This window comes from Gekko japonicus, unplaced genomic scaffold, assembly GCF_001447785.1.
Source record: "Gekko japonicus isolate JY-2015 unplaced genomic scaffold, Gekko_japonicus_V1.1 scaffold720, whole genome shotgun sequence".
In the NCBI taxonomy this organism is placed as follows: domain Eukaryota; kingdom Metazoa; phylum Chordata; class Lepidosauria; order Squamata; family Gekkonidae; genus Gekko; species Gekko japonicus.
In genome coordinates, this window is record NW_015165256.1 from 445380 (window position 1) to 465988 (window position 20609).

At 41.0% G+C, this 20609-nt stretch overlaps 1 protein-coding gene across 2 annotated transcripts in view; it reads left to right on the forward strand.

Annotated features, from left to right (window-relative positions):
- The window catches only part of GALNT10 (polypeptide N-acetylgalactosaminyltransferase 10), an 88348-nt gene that overhangs the window by 18266 nt on the left and 49473 nt on the right, over window positions 1-20609 (forward strand). The window contains exons 3-6 of one of the 2 annotated variants that reach the window (XM_015410168.1): window positions 8208-8217; window positions 9485-9500; window positions 16847-16935; window positions 18711-18849. In XM_015410168.1, the coding sequence (XP_015265654.1) occupies window positions 8208-8217; window positions 9485-9500; window positions 16847-16935; window positions 18711-18849 (254 nt within the window). Of the gene's footprint in view, window positions 1-8207; window positions 8218-9205; window positions 9229-9484; window positions 9501-16846; window positions 16936-18710; window positions 18850-20609 lie in introns of both variants that reach the window. The other variant, XM_015410167.1, reaches the window with a different exon arrangement.

Consider the following 20609-nt stretch of genomic DNA (forward strand, 5'->3'; position numbering starts at 1 on the left):
TCAAAACCCAGTGATCGTTTGTGATCTGTTCCCACAAACTGACGTAGGGTCGGAGCCAAGTGCCCGATCCTAAAATGCCGGTGCCGACAGCGCACCTGGGCATGGCTGCCACACCGTCAAAAGGACTGCTTAGGCTGCTGAGTGGCCCTCTTGGTGGGTGCAGCCCTCGGTCTCTGCTGGTACTGTTGTTTAGAGACATATGGGCGGCGTCTCCAGTTCTCTGGATGGGGTGGAGACCGGGGGCGCCGGACATACTGAGGCCTCCATGGCCTCTGCCTTTGGGGCCGCTGGTGGTAGGGCGTGTAAACTCCCAAGTTACGTGCGCGCTTGCGGCTTTCGTCCACATCTCTGAGCGCATCATCGGTGGACTTATGAAACAGGCCGCAGCCATCAAACGGAAGGTCTTCAATCCGTTGCTTGACATCCGGTTGGAGCGTTGTCGATTTTAGCCAAGCGTGTCTGCGCAGAGCCACTGTGGTAGCCATAACTCGTGAAAAACAAGAGACGGAATGTCTCACCATCGCTACCTGCTGTCTAGCAACTCTACGGGATTCCTGGATCGCGCCCAAAGTTGCCGCTCTACTCTCCTCGGGTAACCGGTCCAAGTGGGTCTCGATCGTATTAGAGAGGTTAAACAAATACGCTGACATATAAGAGATGTATGTCTGCATTTTAGTAGCAATTGAAGTAGCCGCATAGATTCGTCTAGCCATAGAGTCCACCTTCCGCCCCTCTCTGTCGGGCGGAGCCAGGTAGCGTGATTGTTTTGTCTTGGATGAGGAATGTACTACTGTAGAATTTGGTTCCGGCTGGGACTGTAAGGAGCAGTCGCTATCTCCACACACCCTATACATTGTTTCATATCTTCTAGGGATAGGTGGTATCGAAGCCGGTCTACTCCAGGCCTCCTGCAGAGTAGTCTAGCCGCCTGCATCATATCGTGCACTAGGTCTGCGACAGGGGGCTGGTCAGGCGTTGACTGGATACCCAGCGCCTTGGCCAAGTTCTGCATCAAGTCCACAAAGCCCCCATTGTCCACTGAGGCAGGCAAGGCATGCTGGACATCTGTGTCGCGCTGGGTAGGGCCATCAAGGTATTCCTCATTATCGGAGCCGTGGCCCGATGCGTGGCCTTCTGATTGTGTAGGCGAGGCATAGCTGTCCAGGAGCGTATCATCATCTTCCCCGGCTGGGTCATAAGAATCTTGACCACCTAAGGGCATAGCCGCTCCAGTCCCAGTTGTGTAGGCTCGAGCTGACAGCCCATCGCGATAGGGGCGGTCGTGCCCAGGCGTACGTTCGCCCTCTCGTCCGCGCACCCCTCCTCTCGAGGGTGATCTAGACCTGTGTCGCGATGCGGGCGCGACCCGGCCTCTCAGGGTATTTCTGTGCCGGGGCCGGGCGGGCGGTGCCAGCCGATCCTGGCTCCATCTCTCTCTCTCCCACTCGTAACTCTCCGAACCTTCACTGAGGGCATAGGCGGAGGAGGTGGGGGACTGGCTAGCGGAACCGTTGTCATAGAGACGTTGGCCATCTGGCGTTAGGCGTCTGGGCGTTGACCCAACCTCAGCCAGGATCTCCAGTGGCGGCACGGTGCGCACAAGCGATATGTGCCTTGGCTGCGCAAGCGGTTGAGTGCTTGCCTGCGAAGTGGACATGTCCGAACGCGATCCCTTGCCTTTTACCGTTGGCGAGTTTGAGGACAGGCCAGCCAGCACAATAGGAGCAACCGTTAACGGTGCCTGGCAGCGCTCATCAGTGGCCCTTCGAGCCGCAGTAGGTTTAGTGCTTTCAGACAACTTGGGCACTTTCGATTTTGAGTGCTTCGTTGCGGAGCAAGACTGTCTTTTAGGCGTTTTGCCAGCCTTTTCCTTTTGCTGCCCGTTAGTAGCTGCAGCACGTTGCACCGAATCTCCCCTCTCTAACAGTGGGGGAGGCGGCGATTGCCCCTTTCCTGGTGGTGCGGACATTGTAGGGGCAAGGGACTGCTCCAGCAAAAACACTTTCAGGCGAGCCGCCCTATTCTTCCTCGCCTGACTTGTAAATCTCCGGCAGTGTTGACAGGAGCCGGGTCTGTGCTCCTCCCCCAAGCAGCGCAAGCAACAGCAGTGGCCGTCCGTTAGGGGGATATTCGCTGAACAGCTCAGACACCTCTTAAAATAAGGCGTGGGTCCCATAGACCGCCCCTTGCCCAGGGCAATTAGTGATGTGTTGAAAGACAATTAACAGTTACTTTGTTACAGTTGAGGAGGCTTCCCCGGACGACGGGGAAAAAACGTCTTCTCAGGAGGCGGTTAAAAGAGAACTGAGTGGGGGCGGAGTCCGCCGTAGCTGTTGAGCATGCTCAGATGGTGCGTGCTGCACGAGACTGGGGAGGACTCCGCACTTGGAAAGCTGTCGCTAAAGCTTATTAGGCTTCCCGGCGGAGGTTTAACGCAGGCGTGAAACCCATGGTGTGTGACCTGCACAGAGACCACGAAGAAGATCCTTCCTTCCTGAGCTAAGACAAAAATGTGTGAGCTGGAGGCTAAAAAACTGTGAGCTAGCTCACACTAACTCAGCTTAGAGGGAACATTGTGAATCAGGAATGATACATTTGAGACCGGACAGTAGTTATTCAACTTTCCTGGATTCAGAGCAGGTTTCTTTAGGAGCAGATGCTTGAAGGCAGGAATAACCCCCCTCCCAGGCAGGTATTTACTGTCTCCTGGACCCAGCTTGCCAGCCCTCCTGTGGCAGATTTAAGCAGCCTAGAGGGGCAAGAGTCATACAAGGAGGTGTTCAGTCTCAGCCTTCCAAGGATCCTGTCCACATCCTCAGACTGCACAAGCTGAAAGATATGCCACACAACTGGACATATCAGCATGCTGGGACCATCTGATCCTGTTGTGGCTAATATAGAGTCCAAGTCAGAATGGATGCAAGAATTTTATCCACAAAGTGCTTAGCAAAATGATTGCAGTGTGCTGCAGAGTAGTTCACCTCCTCCTGTTGGCCAGAACCCAATAGGCTCCTGACCACGCAGAAAAGTTCTACAGGTCTACACTGTGTGGATGCAATAATAGCGGAGGAATATTATTTCTTTGCTGTCATCACTGCCACGGAGAAGGCTTTAAAATGAGCACTAGTCTGTATGGAATGCCATCAACAGATCTGGGAGAATTAACAGAGTTACACTTGCCCTGTATGTCTCATGATAGATGGCATCCACCAGGGCATGTATCCAAACAATCCATTTCATTGGGGAATCCCTGACGTTGGCCAGCTTCACTTTGTTCAAGAGTGGTGCATTTGAGACTAGACGGAAGTTATTCTACTCTCCTGGGTTCAGAATGGGATTTTTTAAGAAGTGGACACTCTACTGTCCACTTTAAGGAAGGAGTGACCAGAGAGGCATTTATTGTCTCCTGGACCCAGTCTGCCACCCTCCTCCAGTTCTGGAACTGATGCTGATTAACACTGGATCAGTGAGAAATTAAGTCTTTATCAGGAGAAATACTTATACCAAAGGACAGCCTTGCATAATATGGAAAGCTGCTGTCAATATGTGAGTAGATATTCTAAGTGTTGGGAATCTTGGTGCTTTATATAACTGGAATCTATAAGAAAGATTAACTTAATGATATTACATGCGTTTAAATGTTGTGTCCAGGCATTAAAAGAGGGCCAAAAGGTCAAACTGCACCTAAAATTACTTCTCAGGGATATGAATTATTGGGAAAAGGAGTCTATATTTATGATTTTCTAGATTAAAATTAGTTGTTTGCCAGTATTTACATTTATTCCATGCTTGCAGAAATGATGCTCCATGCTAAAATGTGTGTTCAGATTAGTGGGAACAGATCAAGACAAAATGAGAATACTGATTATCTTGTATGGAGTAATGAAAAAATCAAACTAGATGATAATTTTTAATAGAATATGAATATGAGATGAATACTTACTGTTCTGTCTTCAAAATACCAAAAAATATATTTGCTCACTTTTGAAAAAGTTTCAGATACTTGGCCCTTCTCACCACTGTTGACCAGCTAACCTTGTGAGTTCTTGACTTTATCAAGCTGGTCATGGCAGTTTGAACAGTGGAACATCAGAGAAAGCAGGAGGAGATGAGAAGTGTAAGAGCAAAGAGAGAGGAGCCATTTTGCTCTCACATTTCTAGTTATTTGTTATGTAAATGACTGGATATAGCGGAACAGCTCCAGGGCTTCCTGGATGAGACATCAGCACTGGATCCATTCCAGTCTGGCTTCTACCCTGCCCATGAGATGGAAACAGTGTTGGTCACCTTGGCAGACGATCTCTGTAGACAGCTGGATCGAGGCGGGTCGGTGCTGCTATTGTTACTAGATCTTACAGCAGCATTCAACACAGTCAATTATGATCTTTTGACCCACCGCCTCACCAGTGTAGGAGTTTGTGGGGTAGCCCTTCAATAGGATCTTTTGACCCACCACCTCGCCAATGTAGGAGTTCGTGGGGTAGCCCTCATGTCTTCACCGTCGGGGACAGAGGGTGGTGCTCAGGGAGAATGTGTCTTCTATTTTTTTCCCCTACCCGTTTATTTTTCATATTTTCCACAAGAATACAAACATTTCTTTTTCTTAGATTACATAAATTTTTAGAGTTATTGAGTCAGGCGACATGTCTTGTACAAATAGTTAACTTTTTACTTATTTATTAAACTGTACATGTTTTATCCAGTTATATACCCTTAACCATCTTTTACTTTGTAATTTATTGTCTTTACCTTGAAGTAGTAAACTCAAATTATCCATTTGAGCTAGCTCTAAGAGCTTTAATATTAAGTCCTCTTTTGAAGGTATTTTATCTGTCTTCCAATATTTGGCCACAAGTATTCTTGCCACCGTTATAATATATACTAATAAATATATATCTTGCTTTGCATAGTCTTTTGGGAATATATTCAATAAGTAAGTTTCAGGCATTAGTACATCTAAGTTCAACATTTCATAAATAATTCCATGCACCATTTTCCAGTAATTTTGTATTTTACTACATTTCCACCACATGTGATAAAAGGTCCCCACATTCGCTTTGCACTTCCAACATCTATTGGACATTTGGGGATAACATTTTGCAATTTTATCTGGGGACCAATACCACCTGTGGAAAATCTTATAAATATTTTCTTTGAAGGAAATAGCTCTCATGAATTTAATGGACTTCCATATTGTCTCCCATTGCTCAATTTCCATGCCTTTTGCCATATCCCGCATCCACGAAATCATAGTAGTTTTAATATTTTCATCTAGCTCATAGTCATCTAACAAGAATCTATAGAGCTTTTGAATTAATTTGTCACTGGACGATAACCAGATCTTATCCAGTTGTTTGTTCCTATCTTCAAATCCCTGTACTTTATCTTTTCCATATCTATCTTGTAATAGGGATCGCTCCCACCATGATAAGTTGATTTGGTATTCACGTCTCAATTTCTCCTCTGTTTTTAAAGTATCATTTCTTTCTAATAGCTTGTCATAGTTGGCTATTTTATTTGTTAACATAAGTGAAGGCATTACAAAAGCTTCCAACGGCGATACCCATCTTGGTATTTTTCTATAAAATCTTTCTTTTATATTAATCCAGACTTTACTTAGGGCTCCTCTTAGTACATGATTAAAGATTGAATGTATTTTTTCTTTTTCATACCATACGAATGCGTGCCAACCCATATATAGATCATGACCTTCTAAGGTCAATGTTCTGGTATCCTCCAACATTATCCACTCTTTTATCCAGGTTAATGCAGCTGCCTGATAGTATAATGTCCAGTTTGGTATGTTCATCCCTCCTTTTTCCTTTCTGTCTTGTAAAACTTTCCATTTAATTCTTGCTCTTTTGGGGTGCCATATAAACTTTCTGGTGATCCTATCTAATTCTATAAGGAATTTTGAGCTCTTCAAGATGGGTATGTTTTGGACTAAAAATAAAAAGCTTGGAAGTATATTCATCTTTATAGTCGCAATTTTGCCCATCAAAGATAACAGTATATCTTTCCACTGCAAAAAATCACTTTTAATATCTTCCAGTAATTTGTAATAGTTATCATCTGTTAACGAGCTATCTTTATTGGTTATATAAACTCCCAAGTATTTCACTATCTCCATAGATGTCATTTTTTGAATTTCTTGTGCAGTACCAGGTTGACAGTTTTTTGTCAACAGTTTTGTTTTCTTAAAATTTATGTTTAGACCAGCTACTATACCATATGCTTTAATTGCTTCCATCAAGAAATTTATGGATTTTTTGGATTCTCAACTATGAATAGCAAAGTATCTGCAAATGCTAGGAGTTTAAATTCCTCCCCTCTTATTTTTAAACCATTTATTTGTTCATTATTTCTTATTGAATTATTTAACGATTCTAATGCAAAAATAAACAATAAAGGGGATAGTGGACAACCCTGTCTCGAGCCTTTCTGTATTTCTATATTTTTTGTTAGATCTCCATTTACTAAAACTTTAGCATATCGAGTTGAATATATTACCTTTATCATACTCCAAAAATAATTTCCGCAATCCGCTATATCTAATTTTTGTAACAGAAAGTTCCAAGATAAATGCTTTTTCAGCATCGAGGAACATCAATACAGTTTCTTTCTCAGGGTGTGATTCATAATACTCTAATACATCAATGACTATGCGTAGATTGTTTTTATTTGTCTCTTTGGCAGGAATCCCATCTGATCTTGGTGTATTATTTGCGATAGAACCATTTTCAATCTATGTGCTAATATACTAGCGAATATTTTATAATCTGAATTAAAAAGGGATATGAGTCTGTAATTTTTGATTTCACATCCTTCCAAGTTTGGTTTAGGTATTAACGTAATTAGCACATGATTCCATGAATCTGGTATCTTTTCTGATTTTCCTATCTTTTGGAACAAATTGTTTAACGGTATATCTAATTGTTCTTGAAATACCTGGTAGAATTCCACCGGGATACCATCAGGACCTGGAGTTTTTTTCTTTTTTTGCCTCTTGATCGCTTCTACAATCTCACACATTGTTATTGTTTCATTCAGAATTTTTTGTGTTGTGTTTTTCTTCCTGTGGCCCTTGACAATATAGTTCGTTAAAGTACCCTTCCACTATACTTTTAATTTCTTGTATGTTAAATTTTTCTTCCCCTTTTTCATTTTTAAATTTTATAATAGTATGTTTTTCTTTTTCTTTGCGAAGCTTATAGGCTAACCATCTATTTGGTTTCTTTATATTCTCAAAATAGTATTGTTTAGTAAACTCAATTTTTCTGGCTAATTCATTATTCAGAAGTATATTCAGATTGTGGTGGAGGAGGTGTAATTTCATTTTATGATCTCTAGAGTCTATGACATTTTTCAGTTTGGATTCTTCAATTTTTATTTGTTCCACAAGGGTACTATATTTCTTTTTATCTTGCTTATTTTTCCACGCATTCTTGTTGATAAACCAACCTCTAGTAAAGGCTTTAAAAACATCCCAAACTATTCCCATTTTTACCTCAGGTTGGATATTTCTCTTGAAGAAGTCCACAATCTCTTCTTTAGTTCTTTTAACAAATTTCTGGTCTTGTAGAAGACTTAAATTCATGGTCCATCTGCTTTTTTTTGTTCGTCTCTTAGAGTTAACATAATAGGACTATGGTCTGCAAATGTATTTGGCAGGATTTCACAGAGAATGTGTCTTCTAGATACCTCTTGGAGTGTGGGGTCCCTCAGGGGGCACTTTTTTCCCTGATGTTGTTTAACATCTATATGCGCCCTCTCACCCAGCTGGCATGGAGTTTCGGGCTTGAATGTCACCAGTATGCTGATGGCACCCAGGAGCAGCAGCAAACAGCATCCAATGATAAACAGAAAACAGAGGACAGTATACAAGCAGATGAAAAGAGCGATTGTGAGTCTGAAGACAGTATAACTATTCCTGACAGCTCCTCTGAAGGGTCTGACTCCAAAAAAGGAGTGGCTGCTCCTAAAACTCTTAAAGTCCAAATGAAATACAAAAAGAATAAGCACTGGAGATAATTAACGTAATGTAATGGAATTCTGAAAGATTAATTTGTATTTGAAACTATGATGTACCCAATTTGGCTAAATGGCTAAACAGGCTTGATTTAGCTTTATTAATTTTGAAATATGGCAACCAGTATTATTCCTTTAGGAACTGCGGTGGCTCAAGTGGTTAAGACGCTGAACTGCAGGCTGTGGAAGGTCAGTAGTTCAGCAGTTTGAGACCCAAGTTGCCACATGACAGAGTGAGGTCCCGACTCTAGTTCCAGCTCCTGCCAACCTAGCAGTTCGAAAGCAAGAAATTGCAAGTAGCTAAATAGGTACCACTTTGGTGGGAAGGTAACAGCGTTCTGTGCGCCTTGGTGTTTAGTCATGCCGGCCACATGACCACGGAAATGTCTTTGGACAGCGCTGGCTCTTCGGCTTTGAAACGGAGATGAACACCGCAACCCTAGAGTCGGACTCGACTGGCTTTCGAGCAAGGGAACCTTTACCTTTTATTTTTCCTTTAATCCATTTTCTTCTTATAGCAATGTAGTAGGAATGACTATCAAGAATTTTGTAGATATGACGATCCTTGCTTTATCTTTATATGTTATTAGTTAATCTTAGCACCCGTTATTTCCCTTCCCTTTTGTAGTGTTTGTAGTAATAATAAAAACAAAAACAAAACTGTAATTAATAAATAAATAAAAACTTTTTTGAGCAAGTAATCCTCCTCATTAATGAGATTTGGAATCTTTTGCCCCTACTCAATGCATGAAGCCCCCTGCAAATGGCTCTAGTAAAATGGAAACTCCCAGTAAGTAAAAATAATGCAAAACCAAAGATCTATATGGAAGATATTCTGTGGGGGAAGTGTCTGTTGAGATCTTAAAGATGTTGAGTAGATACGTTCTGCTGCTTTCAAAACCATCAAGCACTGTTTGCAAAGTTCTGATTCTTCTATAATTTGCAAAATTCATCTAGTGAAATTGTTGTGGTATTCTGTAAAATGATATGGACAAATAATGTATTATCATTGACTCTTCCCCATAAAGATTAATGGTAACACTGCTGTCTCCTGTCACTGACTCTGTCTGATTGAATGACTTCAGGTATATGTTGCAAATTCTAGAGGAGTTGATAGGAAGACAGCTGCAGCTAGCCCTTAATCATATATTGATGGTTAATATGAAATGGTTACAAGTTTTCCCAGCTAGGATTAAATATGTACTTTGGCTAGGATATATTTTGTGTCCTGATCCAGAGCGAAAATTAGACCAGATGATCATCCCAGTAGTTGCTGCTCCTTATTTTTCTTCACAGGAAGCAGATGGTACATCTTTGTTGGGCATTTACAGGACCTTGGCATGCTCTGGTCTGATTATAGTATTTTATTGAGCATGAATGTTTGCCTTGAAGAATGATCATTACCAGGGCCTCATAATGTGCAAAGCCTATATGCAGAACCACTTGAACCTCTGAGAGCTACACTCCCGGCAGTGTGGTACTAAACTGTGATCCTTATCTGGCCACTGAACTTGCGACACCATGTTCATTTCATGGTGGTAAAATGTGTTTGGTGTTTGTCCACCATTTGTGTCTTGTTGAATAATATTGCTGTGGTCACAAACTCCTCTGGTCCTGGGCCATGAGACCTTTACAGATGTTGTTTACATGCTCAGAATGATACTAGTGGTACCTGGAACATCATTCATTCAACTATTTTTACAGATGGTTCTAAGTTCCAGCACTATCTGGAACAGCATTCATTCACAAGCATCAGATGGTAGCTCTCCTGACTGAGTTATTTGTATATATTGCCAAACTTTTTGTAATTTGAACTCTGTCAAGTTCCTAGAGAGGTCTGTATTATATACTGCCTCCCATAATTCGATATCTGCCTTAGATATATGTAGCTTCATATTGTGTTCTTTACTTCCTGTGACACTTTCCCAGTTGGGTTCCTGTACATGTAGGGATTAAAAGCACTGAACTGGTTAACTCATCCTGCTTATTCGATATCAGGGATCCCATGTAGAGATGGGTCCTGCATCTTCAGAGGCCAAAATGAAGGTACAGCGACAACAGATATGATAAGGTCAGAACAATAGTAAACTCCTTGAAAAAAGATTGTCCACCTTCACTAACAATTGAATGTGAGGAGACCTGCCACTCACTGTGCTGTAGACTTTTTTGTACATTCCCCTGACAGTGAAATGCTTACTGCTAGAGTGTCCACCTTCCCAGCTGCTCAACTATTCTGCATTCACAAACATCTGATGTGCATCTAATTCCCTCTATGGGGGCTTCCTGATTCTATATGCTGTTTTCCCTGGATATCTACCTGGGATTTTGCTTGCAGTGCTAATTGAACCATGGAAGTCTTCTCTCTGGTGGCTCCAAACCTTCCTGATTTGTGTAATTCCAAGGCCGCTTCTGGATTATTGGCTACCTAGCTGCTGGGAAGTTTCTGTGGCCAACCCCCCCCCCCCCCCCCCCCCCCCAGCCCAAGAGTGAACACAGTTGTGTTTGGTTGGGATCTGAAATATTTACATTTACTGAGTGATTCAAGAGGGGGTTTTTTTTAGAAAAGTTTTTTTGCCATGCGCCACTGCCTTCCTCAACTAGCATTCACAGGGTTTGCAGCATAAGGACTTAATATCATGCTGGCTCAGTGAAATAATGTCTAATCTCCCAGAGAGGGCAATGGTCTGAGTCCAGAATTTGGATCCATTATTATCTGGTATTATTAAAACAAATTCAGCAGCTTGTTTTTGTATAGGAGTGAGAGATTGCAGATGAAAGGTTTCTATATTTGATGGAACATTTTAATGTAGAGGGATATTGAGGGATCTGTGTTGCCTTAAAATAGCATTTTCCTTTTCTGTAGTTCTTCTTTCTCTTTAATAGAATTTTTATTTCTTATGTATTTAACACCTTCAGTAGCTGCCATTGTACCTTGCAGAATTCAAGGTGGCTTTCAATAGAAATTACAATTATTTAAAAACACATAAATAACCACAAGTTAAAGAAAAATACAATTAATAAAATTACCCTCAAAAATACAGCAAGACCAAAAGAAAGAGCCTTGAATAAACTGATCTGCTGCAATCCCTAATGTGCACTCTATTCTTTGTGTGTCTCTGTAAAAGATAGCAAATACTGCTGTAATGTTTGTAGCCAAACTGAGGCTGTGCCTCATTAGTCTGAATACATGACTCAAGCTAGTGGATAACCAGTGTACAACAGACATCAATACTAGTATATTTGAGAAAGAAAATAGAAGGTATGACTGGTTAATTGCCTGTAAGCTTGGCTTAATTACTCTTAATCATGTTGATGGTTTTGGCTTTAACTGAGGCTGAAGGTGATCTTATAAAAGGATGGCTTAATCTTTGGCCACTATGTGGTGGTAATGAGCCAGCGTGGTGTGTTACCTAGTACTGAGTTTACACTGGAAATTCTTAGATTTGTATCCTTACTATTCCACAAAGCTTACTGGGTGATCTTGGGCTACTCTGTTTTATCTCAAACTATTTCACAATCTTATAGTTCAAGATGGGGGGCAAAGTCTGCTGCTGTGGGATCCTTGAGGGAATGACAAAATAAATATGTATGAGTACAGATACACACAAAAAATAAATATAAATGAGTACAGATGTACACAAGGTGAGGAACTGTGGCTCAGTGGTAAAGTATCTCCTTTACATACAAAAAATCTCAGGATCAGTATGCAGTTAAAAGATTAGTGTCTGACTCCATATAAACTGAACTTACACCGTATACTTCATAAATTTTTAAAAAGCCTTGGCCTTAACACTTCTCACTTTCCATGTTAGAGTGGCTATGCATAAAACCAGTTCCTGCACTCAGCTGAGCTAATGTAGAATCTTGCTTTAGTATTTTTGGTGTGCCACACTCTGCTGGTCCGACAAGAAAACATTGAACACTTTTGCCATTCAGGCAACTGTGAAATAGTATCTGAGAGATCAAGAAAAACAAATACAGCAATATTTTCAATAATGTAATGACTTTGGAACTGATCTGCGTTTGGTTAATATTTGCAAGGTTACTTTGAACAATCTGCTCTTGATCCTTAGTTTTAAGTTGGAAATGTACATTGAAAAAGAGATGATTTCTCTAGGAATTTTACATCTTTAGAGGGACGGATGGATGGGAATGTGTGTTTGAAAGAGAAAAATAAAAGTTATATATTTAAACTTCTATTTTTTCTATTTGATGTACTGATTTTTTTTTCTAGACACTTTTTAATGCTAAGTTGGCACATTTAACTTTGCGCAACAGTGGATGAGTAATTACTGGTCTTTCTGCTTGTCTCAGCTGTGTTCAGGAACTGGCTTTAAAAAAGGCTGGGGTTCATTTTATGCATGCCAGCTTGTTGGAAGCAATAGTTTATATTTTGGAAGATTTGAAGAGTTTCATGTTGTGGCATTATCAATACTTTTTTTATTTTGTAAAATAAATTTCCTTACTTGCCCTTCATGGATGTCATGCCTTGACTTTCTGTAATTAGAATCAATGAATAAATTATTATGCCAGTCTCTTAGACCTTTCCTTATGTAGGCTGGAGGATTAAATCATGACAGTTAAATACATGTGTATCATCATTTTGCTTGCAGTCATCTTTAGAGAATGAAAAAGGATTATTTAAATAATTCACGTTGCTATAGAAACTTCATTGAACTCTTGCTTCACTGCAGACCACAGCAGTTACATGAATTTCACAATGTTCAGATTATATGCTTTTGACACTGTTTGAAGTTCTGTTGCTAACAACTTTGTATTCAATAGTTAATAATGTGAAGTTGAAATGTAACTATTGCAATTGAACAGAGGTTTTTTGGTAGCACATTTCCCTACTCTCCCCCCCCCCGCCACCTGACACTCTCCATGCAGCCTTTACTGAGAGTCCTGAACGAACTGCTATGTGGTGTAAGTGGCTGTAGTAAGGAAAGGGAATCAGTTGATAATTGTCCTTCCCCTTGCTTTTGCATGAGTGGGGAGCGTAGGGGATCTAGCCTGACTTCTTCTTCTTACAGCCACCATCACTTGTACTGTACATATCATATTCAGAAAAGTTTACTGACCCTCATTGGATGGTTTTGGGGATGAATAGGGGACTAGGAAGATGAAGGCAAACAAGATCCACTTCTGCAAACTTGTTCCATTTGTGGGACTTAGAATTCATCCCATGGTTACAGTTAAAGGCTTGGAACAACACACAGTCTATTTGTTTTCCTTTTACTTGTAATTATTAGAACTTTAAAGGTTTGGCTTGTGTGGCCAGGAGGCATGGAAAACAATGTGTTCTTTGTGCAGAGCTCACTGATGTACTGCTACTCCTTTTGCTGGGATCTCAGGCAGATCAGTTGAGAAGTAGGGAAGTACAAGCAGGGGACCCACAAGGACTTGCAGGGATCTTTCATTTTCTTCTCCCCCGCTATTTCCTCTTTCCCAAAAAGAATATAAATGGTTAAGTAGTTGGTGATTGTGCTGGATGTCTAACTAGTGGCATTGTTATCTCTGAGACAACTTCCTACGGCAGTATCAGCCATATAGTACTAATTTTTGATTACCTCTTTCCTTTGGCATTTTATTCACACTTCCCCAAGTACTTCAGTATTGTGTCTCCTCCAGAAATATTGCATTCAGTTCACTTGCCAAATCGTGCCTCCACCACAACACAACTCGGCAAATGAACTGAGGCTGCGGTCACACGGAACATTAGCCACGCTAGAGAGCCGGAAGATAGGCGGATTTTCCGGGCGCGATCTCACCGCCACATCTGGGAAGCGTAGAGCTCCCGTGGCTCACCCGAGGCTTCCTGCCGAAGATACGGGGTAAAAAACTAGTACCTCCGAGGTACTAGTTTCCGGTAACCACGGGGCAAGGGCAGGCGTCTGATCGCGTTTCCGGTGGCATCTGGCATCCACTCATGTCCCCTTGCAAAAAGGGTGTTTTTTTCCCAAGTCTCCATGGATGCGCACAAGCACCCAACAGAGCATGTGCATACTTTGGTGTACAAAAACCCCCAAACCCGTTTGATCGGCACCTCCCCCTACCCACGGGACCTCCACTGAACCTCCACGGGAGGTCTGATGGCGCAATCGCGCGTTATGTAGCCGCGGGGCAAACAGCCACGCCTCCCCCCCGCGATATCCGGCCCGTGTGACCGGGGCCTGAGTGCATTTAAAGTTTAAATGCCTTCTGAACTCACTGAGTTGCACCACGGTGGTGGCACAACTCAGTGAGTGAAATTTTCTATTATACCCTATGGCGATGATGTCTACAGGGTGTAATGGAGCCGAATAAATTTCTGGTTTCCCAAGTATTTAGTCAAATACAAGTATAATACCAATACTAGTATTTGGGAATACTGGTATTTTGGGGCACCAATAGACCCAAATAGGAAAAAAAACAATTTTTTTTGCATACCCCTATCTTGCACTATTTTCTTTTTCCCTTTCTTGAAAACCCCCATAGCCTCTTTTCCTGCTTCCTTCTCTCCTTCTAGGGTTGCCGACCTGGAGATCTCTTGGAATCACAATGGATCTCCCAACTACAGAGATCAGTTCCCCTTAGGGCTGCCAGCTCCAAATTGAGAAATTCTTGGAGATTTGGGGGTGAAGCCTTGGGAGGGTTTGGGGAAGGAAGGAACCTCAGCAGGGTACATTGCCACAGAGTCCACCCTCCAAAGCAGCCATTTTCTCCAGGGGAATGGATTTATGCTATCTGGAGAGCAGTTGTAATTCCAGGTGATCTCCAGCCCCCCCGCCTGAAGGTTGGCAACCCTAGTTACCTTGGAGGAAATGGCTGCTTTGCAGGGGAGAGTTCTAATCTGGAGTTGGCAACTCTATCTCCTTCCCATCCAACATTCAGTCTTCCTTTACCTGCCACTCTGTCTTAAGTTTTCCCTCCCTCTCACCAGGCAGCCTCTACCTAGGAAAACTATGGCCCAATTGTGTGGTACCAGCATGCCCACTTTTATGGTAGGGAATCCTCATGGATTTGTGGGGTGTGGTGCCTCCCTTTTGTCCAACTTATCTATTAAAATATAAGATCTTTGGCTATTAAATATACCTAGATTGTTTTAGCAATCTTTTAAGCAAAGATTGGTAAGTCATTTGCAGCAGACCTAATATGCCCGTCTACTGAAATCTCACTTTAAGTAAAATAAGGAGATAAAATAACTTTCAGACTGTAAACTGTTATTAGAGAGGAAAATACTTCACTTGGATTTATTCGTTTGGTATAGAAAACATAAGGACTTATTTATAGCAAAGTCCTATAGACATTTATGTAGATATCAAAGCCAAATGCATCTGTTCTGCTCTGAAATGTAACTGTTAAAGCTCTGGTTCAGTAATCCTCTAAGTCATTTACACTTGGCAAACCAGAGTGGTCAGGTGTCCTAGTCTCATATAAACTGTAGCACAATGGATGTTATATGGAACATTCATTCCTACATTTACATTTTCTGAGCAGGCGTCTAACTTTAATTCTATTCAAAAAAATTGCCTTCCCAAGCTGAAATACCAAACTGATTGTGAAATATTATTTTGAGAATCTCAAGAGTAGAGTCATCTCATGGTTCTTGCATTTAGTTCTTTTATGATCAATGTAAGTTAGAGTTGTATTAAGTAACTCTTACCTGATAACAGGTTATTCTGTCCTTTTGTAAAGGCAAATTAAGGGGTCCACTTGGGAGCCCACAAGGAATCGTAAGCAGGGAGGAAATTTGGAAACTCTCATAATCTCCCTTTCCAAATCTTCCCTTCTAGGACTTTGCAGCCCCTTTAGGGCTTGAGCAAGCTCCTCATCTCCTTTCCCGTTTAGTTGTTGTTCGGACTGCTCTCAACATTCCATCACTCCCAGAACATTTTCGGACCTCATCAAGCTATTTTCGAGGTTGTTTCTTCTTGGCTAATTTATAAACTCCTATAGCCACCTGAATAAGTAGAGATTCCTACCTTGTCTATTAAGTGGCGGGTTTTTTTTTTGCTGCTTTCATATTCCACACAGAGTTCAGCCTCTTTCATATTAGTTACGGTTAACAAAGTTTGGAGCCCTCTTCCTTGGAGAAAGGCTACAAACGTTGCTGAACAGAGTGGCAGCTTAACAGCCTGGGGTTTTGTTGCTATCAGTGTGAGGTTATAAATCATAAGGGCTTATTTAAGGAATTTGTACGTATATAGATCACCTATCCATGAGGATATGGCTGTTAGCACATTTGTGTCCCTGTCCCATTTTTTGAGAAGGGGGCAGGCAAAGATATTTACATGCCTGTTCACCTGCTTCAAGCTGACACTTTCCCCACCACAATGGCCGCGGAAGGCCAACTACTCTCAGGACAGTAAGAAATAATGGCAGAGATGTCATCATGTTCCTGTTCTCCTGAATCAACTCAGAGCTTTCCCTTCTGCTGCTCCCCTTCAGATGAAGTAAACATTACCCCCTGTATTGAAGGCTTCTTGTTTTGTTTCTGGCTCTTTAAAAATTCAGTATTTTAAAATTCTCTGTTTGAGTCTGTTCTACCTCCCATCCCAAATAATTTGTTTTATTGCTTTATTTTTTAATTGTACAGTTTTAAGTGTACTTTTTTAATGAATATGAACCAGTTGAGCTTATGGCACAGGCAAGATTTGAACTAGGGACTTTCTGGTTCACAGCCCCAGTCACCTACTACTTGAAGTGTTGCTATAGAAGTGAAACATCGCTGAAATGAAATAATATTTTGTAAATGTAATTTTTATCAGTAGTTTAGTTTGTGGGTAGAGTGCTTTATATAATTTATATATATTTGTTCAAAGGGTTCCCGTACAAGGAAAAAGGAAGATATCCACCTTGATAATGGGCAAAGGAGAAAGGACTGGCATGATAGAGATGCTATAAGGAGAGATTTGGAACGTACAGGTATGTATAATAACATGAGACATACTCATGCAAACAGTCATAGTTTGATCCCGTTTTCACAAATAATGACTGTAGAGATTAATGAATTAAATTAATGAAACACAGTATAAATTAATATTGCCACAGTTTACAAGGTAAAGTCTTCATACCTGTTGGCTCTAGTGTGCCTGATGTGTATTTTGAGCAAGGAAACGCAGTACTCCTACCACAGTGGATCTTATAGTAGTTTAAATCCTAAGAACTGTAAATGGGGGAAGGTTCACTGAAAGGATCCTTGCTGCTTACTCCTTGCAGCCCCTAGTAGAAAGCAAACCTAGTTAGCCCAGAAGTGTCAGGGATGAGCTGGCAGTGCATGATGACAGCTCTTGTGCTTGATCCTAGCCATGAAAGAGAGACTCAGACCAAGGGGAAAAAGAAGTTTATTGGGAAAGGGGAAGAAATAACAGAAGCAATAACAGCCATGGCCAGCTCTGTCTTGGCTGCCCGTTTCAACAGCTTTTTGCCTAGTGCACATCCCAATAACAGCATAGCAATATCTTTGTCTACAACAGCACCAGTTAGGGGAAATTAGGTAGAGGTAAAAAAAACTCTGTGCTGGCAACAGCATCTCCAGCAGTTTCAGAGCATTTGGACCTCACAGAATCTTTGGTATCTGGCACACAGAGAGCTATGCAGAAGAGTTTATCACACACAGTTAATCAGATTGATGTAGCCAGTGATGAAGAAAGAAACAGATGAATGATTGGCCTAGCAATTTCCTCTGGAACCCAGAGCTGCTTGGGGCCAAATATTGGGGTTCAGGAAATGTAAGATGGGTGAGTCTCCACAGGTATTCAAAGACCTTTGGCTTATCGTTAAAGTGGAGCCAGCTTTCTCTCAGAAACACAGGAATTGATGTTGCCTATTTTAGTGAATAACCTTGAGCTCTTTCTGGATACAGGTGCACAATTTAAAATGCTCGAACAGAATCTAAATACCAGTCATGCTTATTAAGGTTATCTTTTAGCATGAAACACTGCATCTCAAAATAGAGAGAAACATAAATATTCTAAACATATACCAACCATACTTTATACATCAGGGTAAAATTGACAGCACATATTTGCATAATACCTGATATTTTCTATATAGATTTAAAGATGTTGACTTTTAATTAAATTTGATTGTAATGTAATACTTTAAATGGTTAGATTGTATTTTAAATTGTTATGCCTATAAGAACACTAAGTATAAGTAAAATAAAGCTAATTTTCTAATGTTTCAGTGCTGCAGTATTTAAAAATATATAACTCTTCGGTTTGAAAAGACATCTATTGCTGGTGTCATTGGGTGCTCTTGAAACTGTACCACCACCCACCCCTCAGCTGTTTAACATCAGTCACATGGCATATTTCTAGAAAATCATACTGTAACAAGTATTGATTTGTGTCCCAGGGAACATGTCTGGTGATGAAAAAGATTTCTGTTAGTGGAGCTAACCATCCTTATCTCTTATTGTAACTCAAAATGCTGCTCAAATAGTGTTCCTAGAGGATGGGAGACCCCCCAAACAGCATGAGGGGAGAGTCAGAAGTTTGCAGCAGAAGGGGGGGAGTATTGGTGATAATGCCCACTCCTCCAGCTCACAGAAGTCCTCTGCAGAATCCAACCCATTGCGTAGAGTTATGGAGAAAGAAATGGCTGGCAAAGTGGATTCCTGAAATACATGGCTGAATTTTAGTCCACTTAATATGATAAACATTAATGAATCAACTTGTTTTATTTTTTGTTGATAGGAAATGGTGAGCAGGGAAAACCATATCCTATGAGTGATGCTGAGCGAGTAGACCAGGCATACAGGGATAATGGCTTTAATATCTTTGTGAGTGATAAAATTTCTCTCAATCGGTCCCTGCCAGATATAAGACACCCCAAGTGAGTACAGCCTTTTCTTGTTGATAAAGATCTAAAAGTTCTAATGTTCTTGGTTCCTCAGTTGATTTTCTGGTATTTTGCCTTAAAATATTGTTGCAGCTAGCGTTGGCCATATCTGTCACACTTGTCAAGAGTATTGTAGCAGAATGAATTCTCTAAAACACTAAACAAGAAGCATAAGTTGTGCCATACTTAGCTACCAATAACAGCAGCTTAATGCTCCTTTGTGTGTTATGTCTTGCCTATATATGTGTTTTTTAGGTGGTAGTGAAGAGTGCAAATGCCCTTTTCTGCTATATTTTTGATTATCTGGTTTGTTATAGTATGGATGTACTTTGTTATTCATGTGAGCTGGAGGAAAATGGTACTATACTGTTGGTGGTTTTGTTTTTTCCTTTTGTGAATGGTTAAGCTGTAACTAGGGATGTGCGTTTGGATATTTCTGGTCCGAACATATACCCGAAAAATAACTCATCAGTATTTTTTAGCTCTATCCAGGTATCTGGATGGTATTAGGGATTTTTTGGAATGCTGGGAAGTGGGTCTTGAAAAATTCAGGAGTATCTAGGAGTATTGCGGGCCAGCATAGTAAGGCTCCCAGGACTGTTTTTCTTCAATTTTACGGTGTGTATGTGTCAGCATCAGCTTGCCAGGTTGGTATGGCTTGGATTCTGTGGTTTGAAATTAGTTTTGTTGGATCTTCCAACAGTGTCCTTAAGGGTTTGTTTTGGATTCTGTGGGTAAACATTGACTGGGATACTCTACTTTGACATTGATTTGGATTCTCTGATTTGATATTTGTTGGAATTGCAGAAGTGTCCCCGATTAAGTTTGTTTGGATGGATTCTCTTGTTTGACATTGATGTGGATTCTCTAGTTTGATGTTGGTTGTGTTAGGCTTGCAACATTGGCCTGTGGTTCTGTAGGGGTTCCCTAGTTCTGCACTGGTTCTGTTGTTGTTGGTTCTTTTTGGATTGGGAGGCTTTTGGCCAGTGGTTACTTCACTTGCTGTTGCGCATTTGGTTATTCTTGGAAAGTGTAGGAAAGGTCAAAATGGCTTCTAACATTAAAAACTCATAACATAAGGGGGGATCCAATTAACACCAAAAAGTGGGAGGGGAATGATAAAACTTTCTTTTTAGACTTCTGCAACTTCATACTCTATGTATTCTTTGTCTTAATGAGATTAAATGCCTTGTAGTGTTCTATTCCTCACCAAGCCCCTTGCAGTTTTGTTGTAAACAGACCGTGTTGGGCTCCAGACATTTTTACCCCTCCATAGCACTGAAAGTGTGACTGAAATGTGCTGGCCAGTAGTATGGGATAGATTGCAAAAAATTACATTTTCTTAATTTTTATATATTCTCTTATCATGTGTTTTCTACTGTTCTACTCCTGAGTTGCCAAAGGAAAATACATAATGAAGTATAAATGTCTATTTCATTGCAGCTGCTGTCATCCTCAATGAAACCTTCAAGGGTTTAAAAAAAATTCTATTACTTACTTTGATGTCTTGTTTGATCCTACACTTGGTTAATCAAGTAATTTTTTTCCCCCTGACCATCCAGGGTTAAGTTGTTGAATTAAAAAAAAATTAAGCATGACTTTAGGAAGTATGGGTAGGCCTCTAACCTTGACACAAGGTTTGGTTGGTTTGGGGGATGCGGTGACTGTTCTTTCCGGATATCTGAGTATTCCTGAGTAAAGTCTTCAGCAAATACCTCGATGGATTCTTGCATGTAAGCAAGAAACCAAGGTTA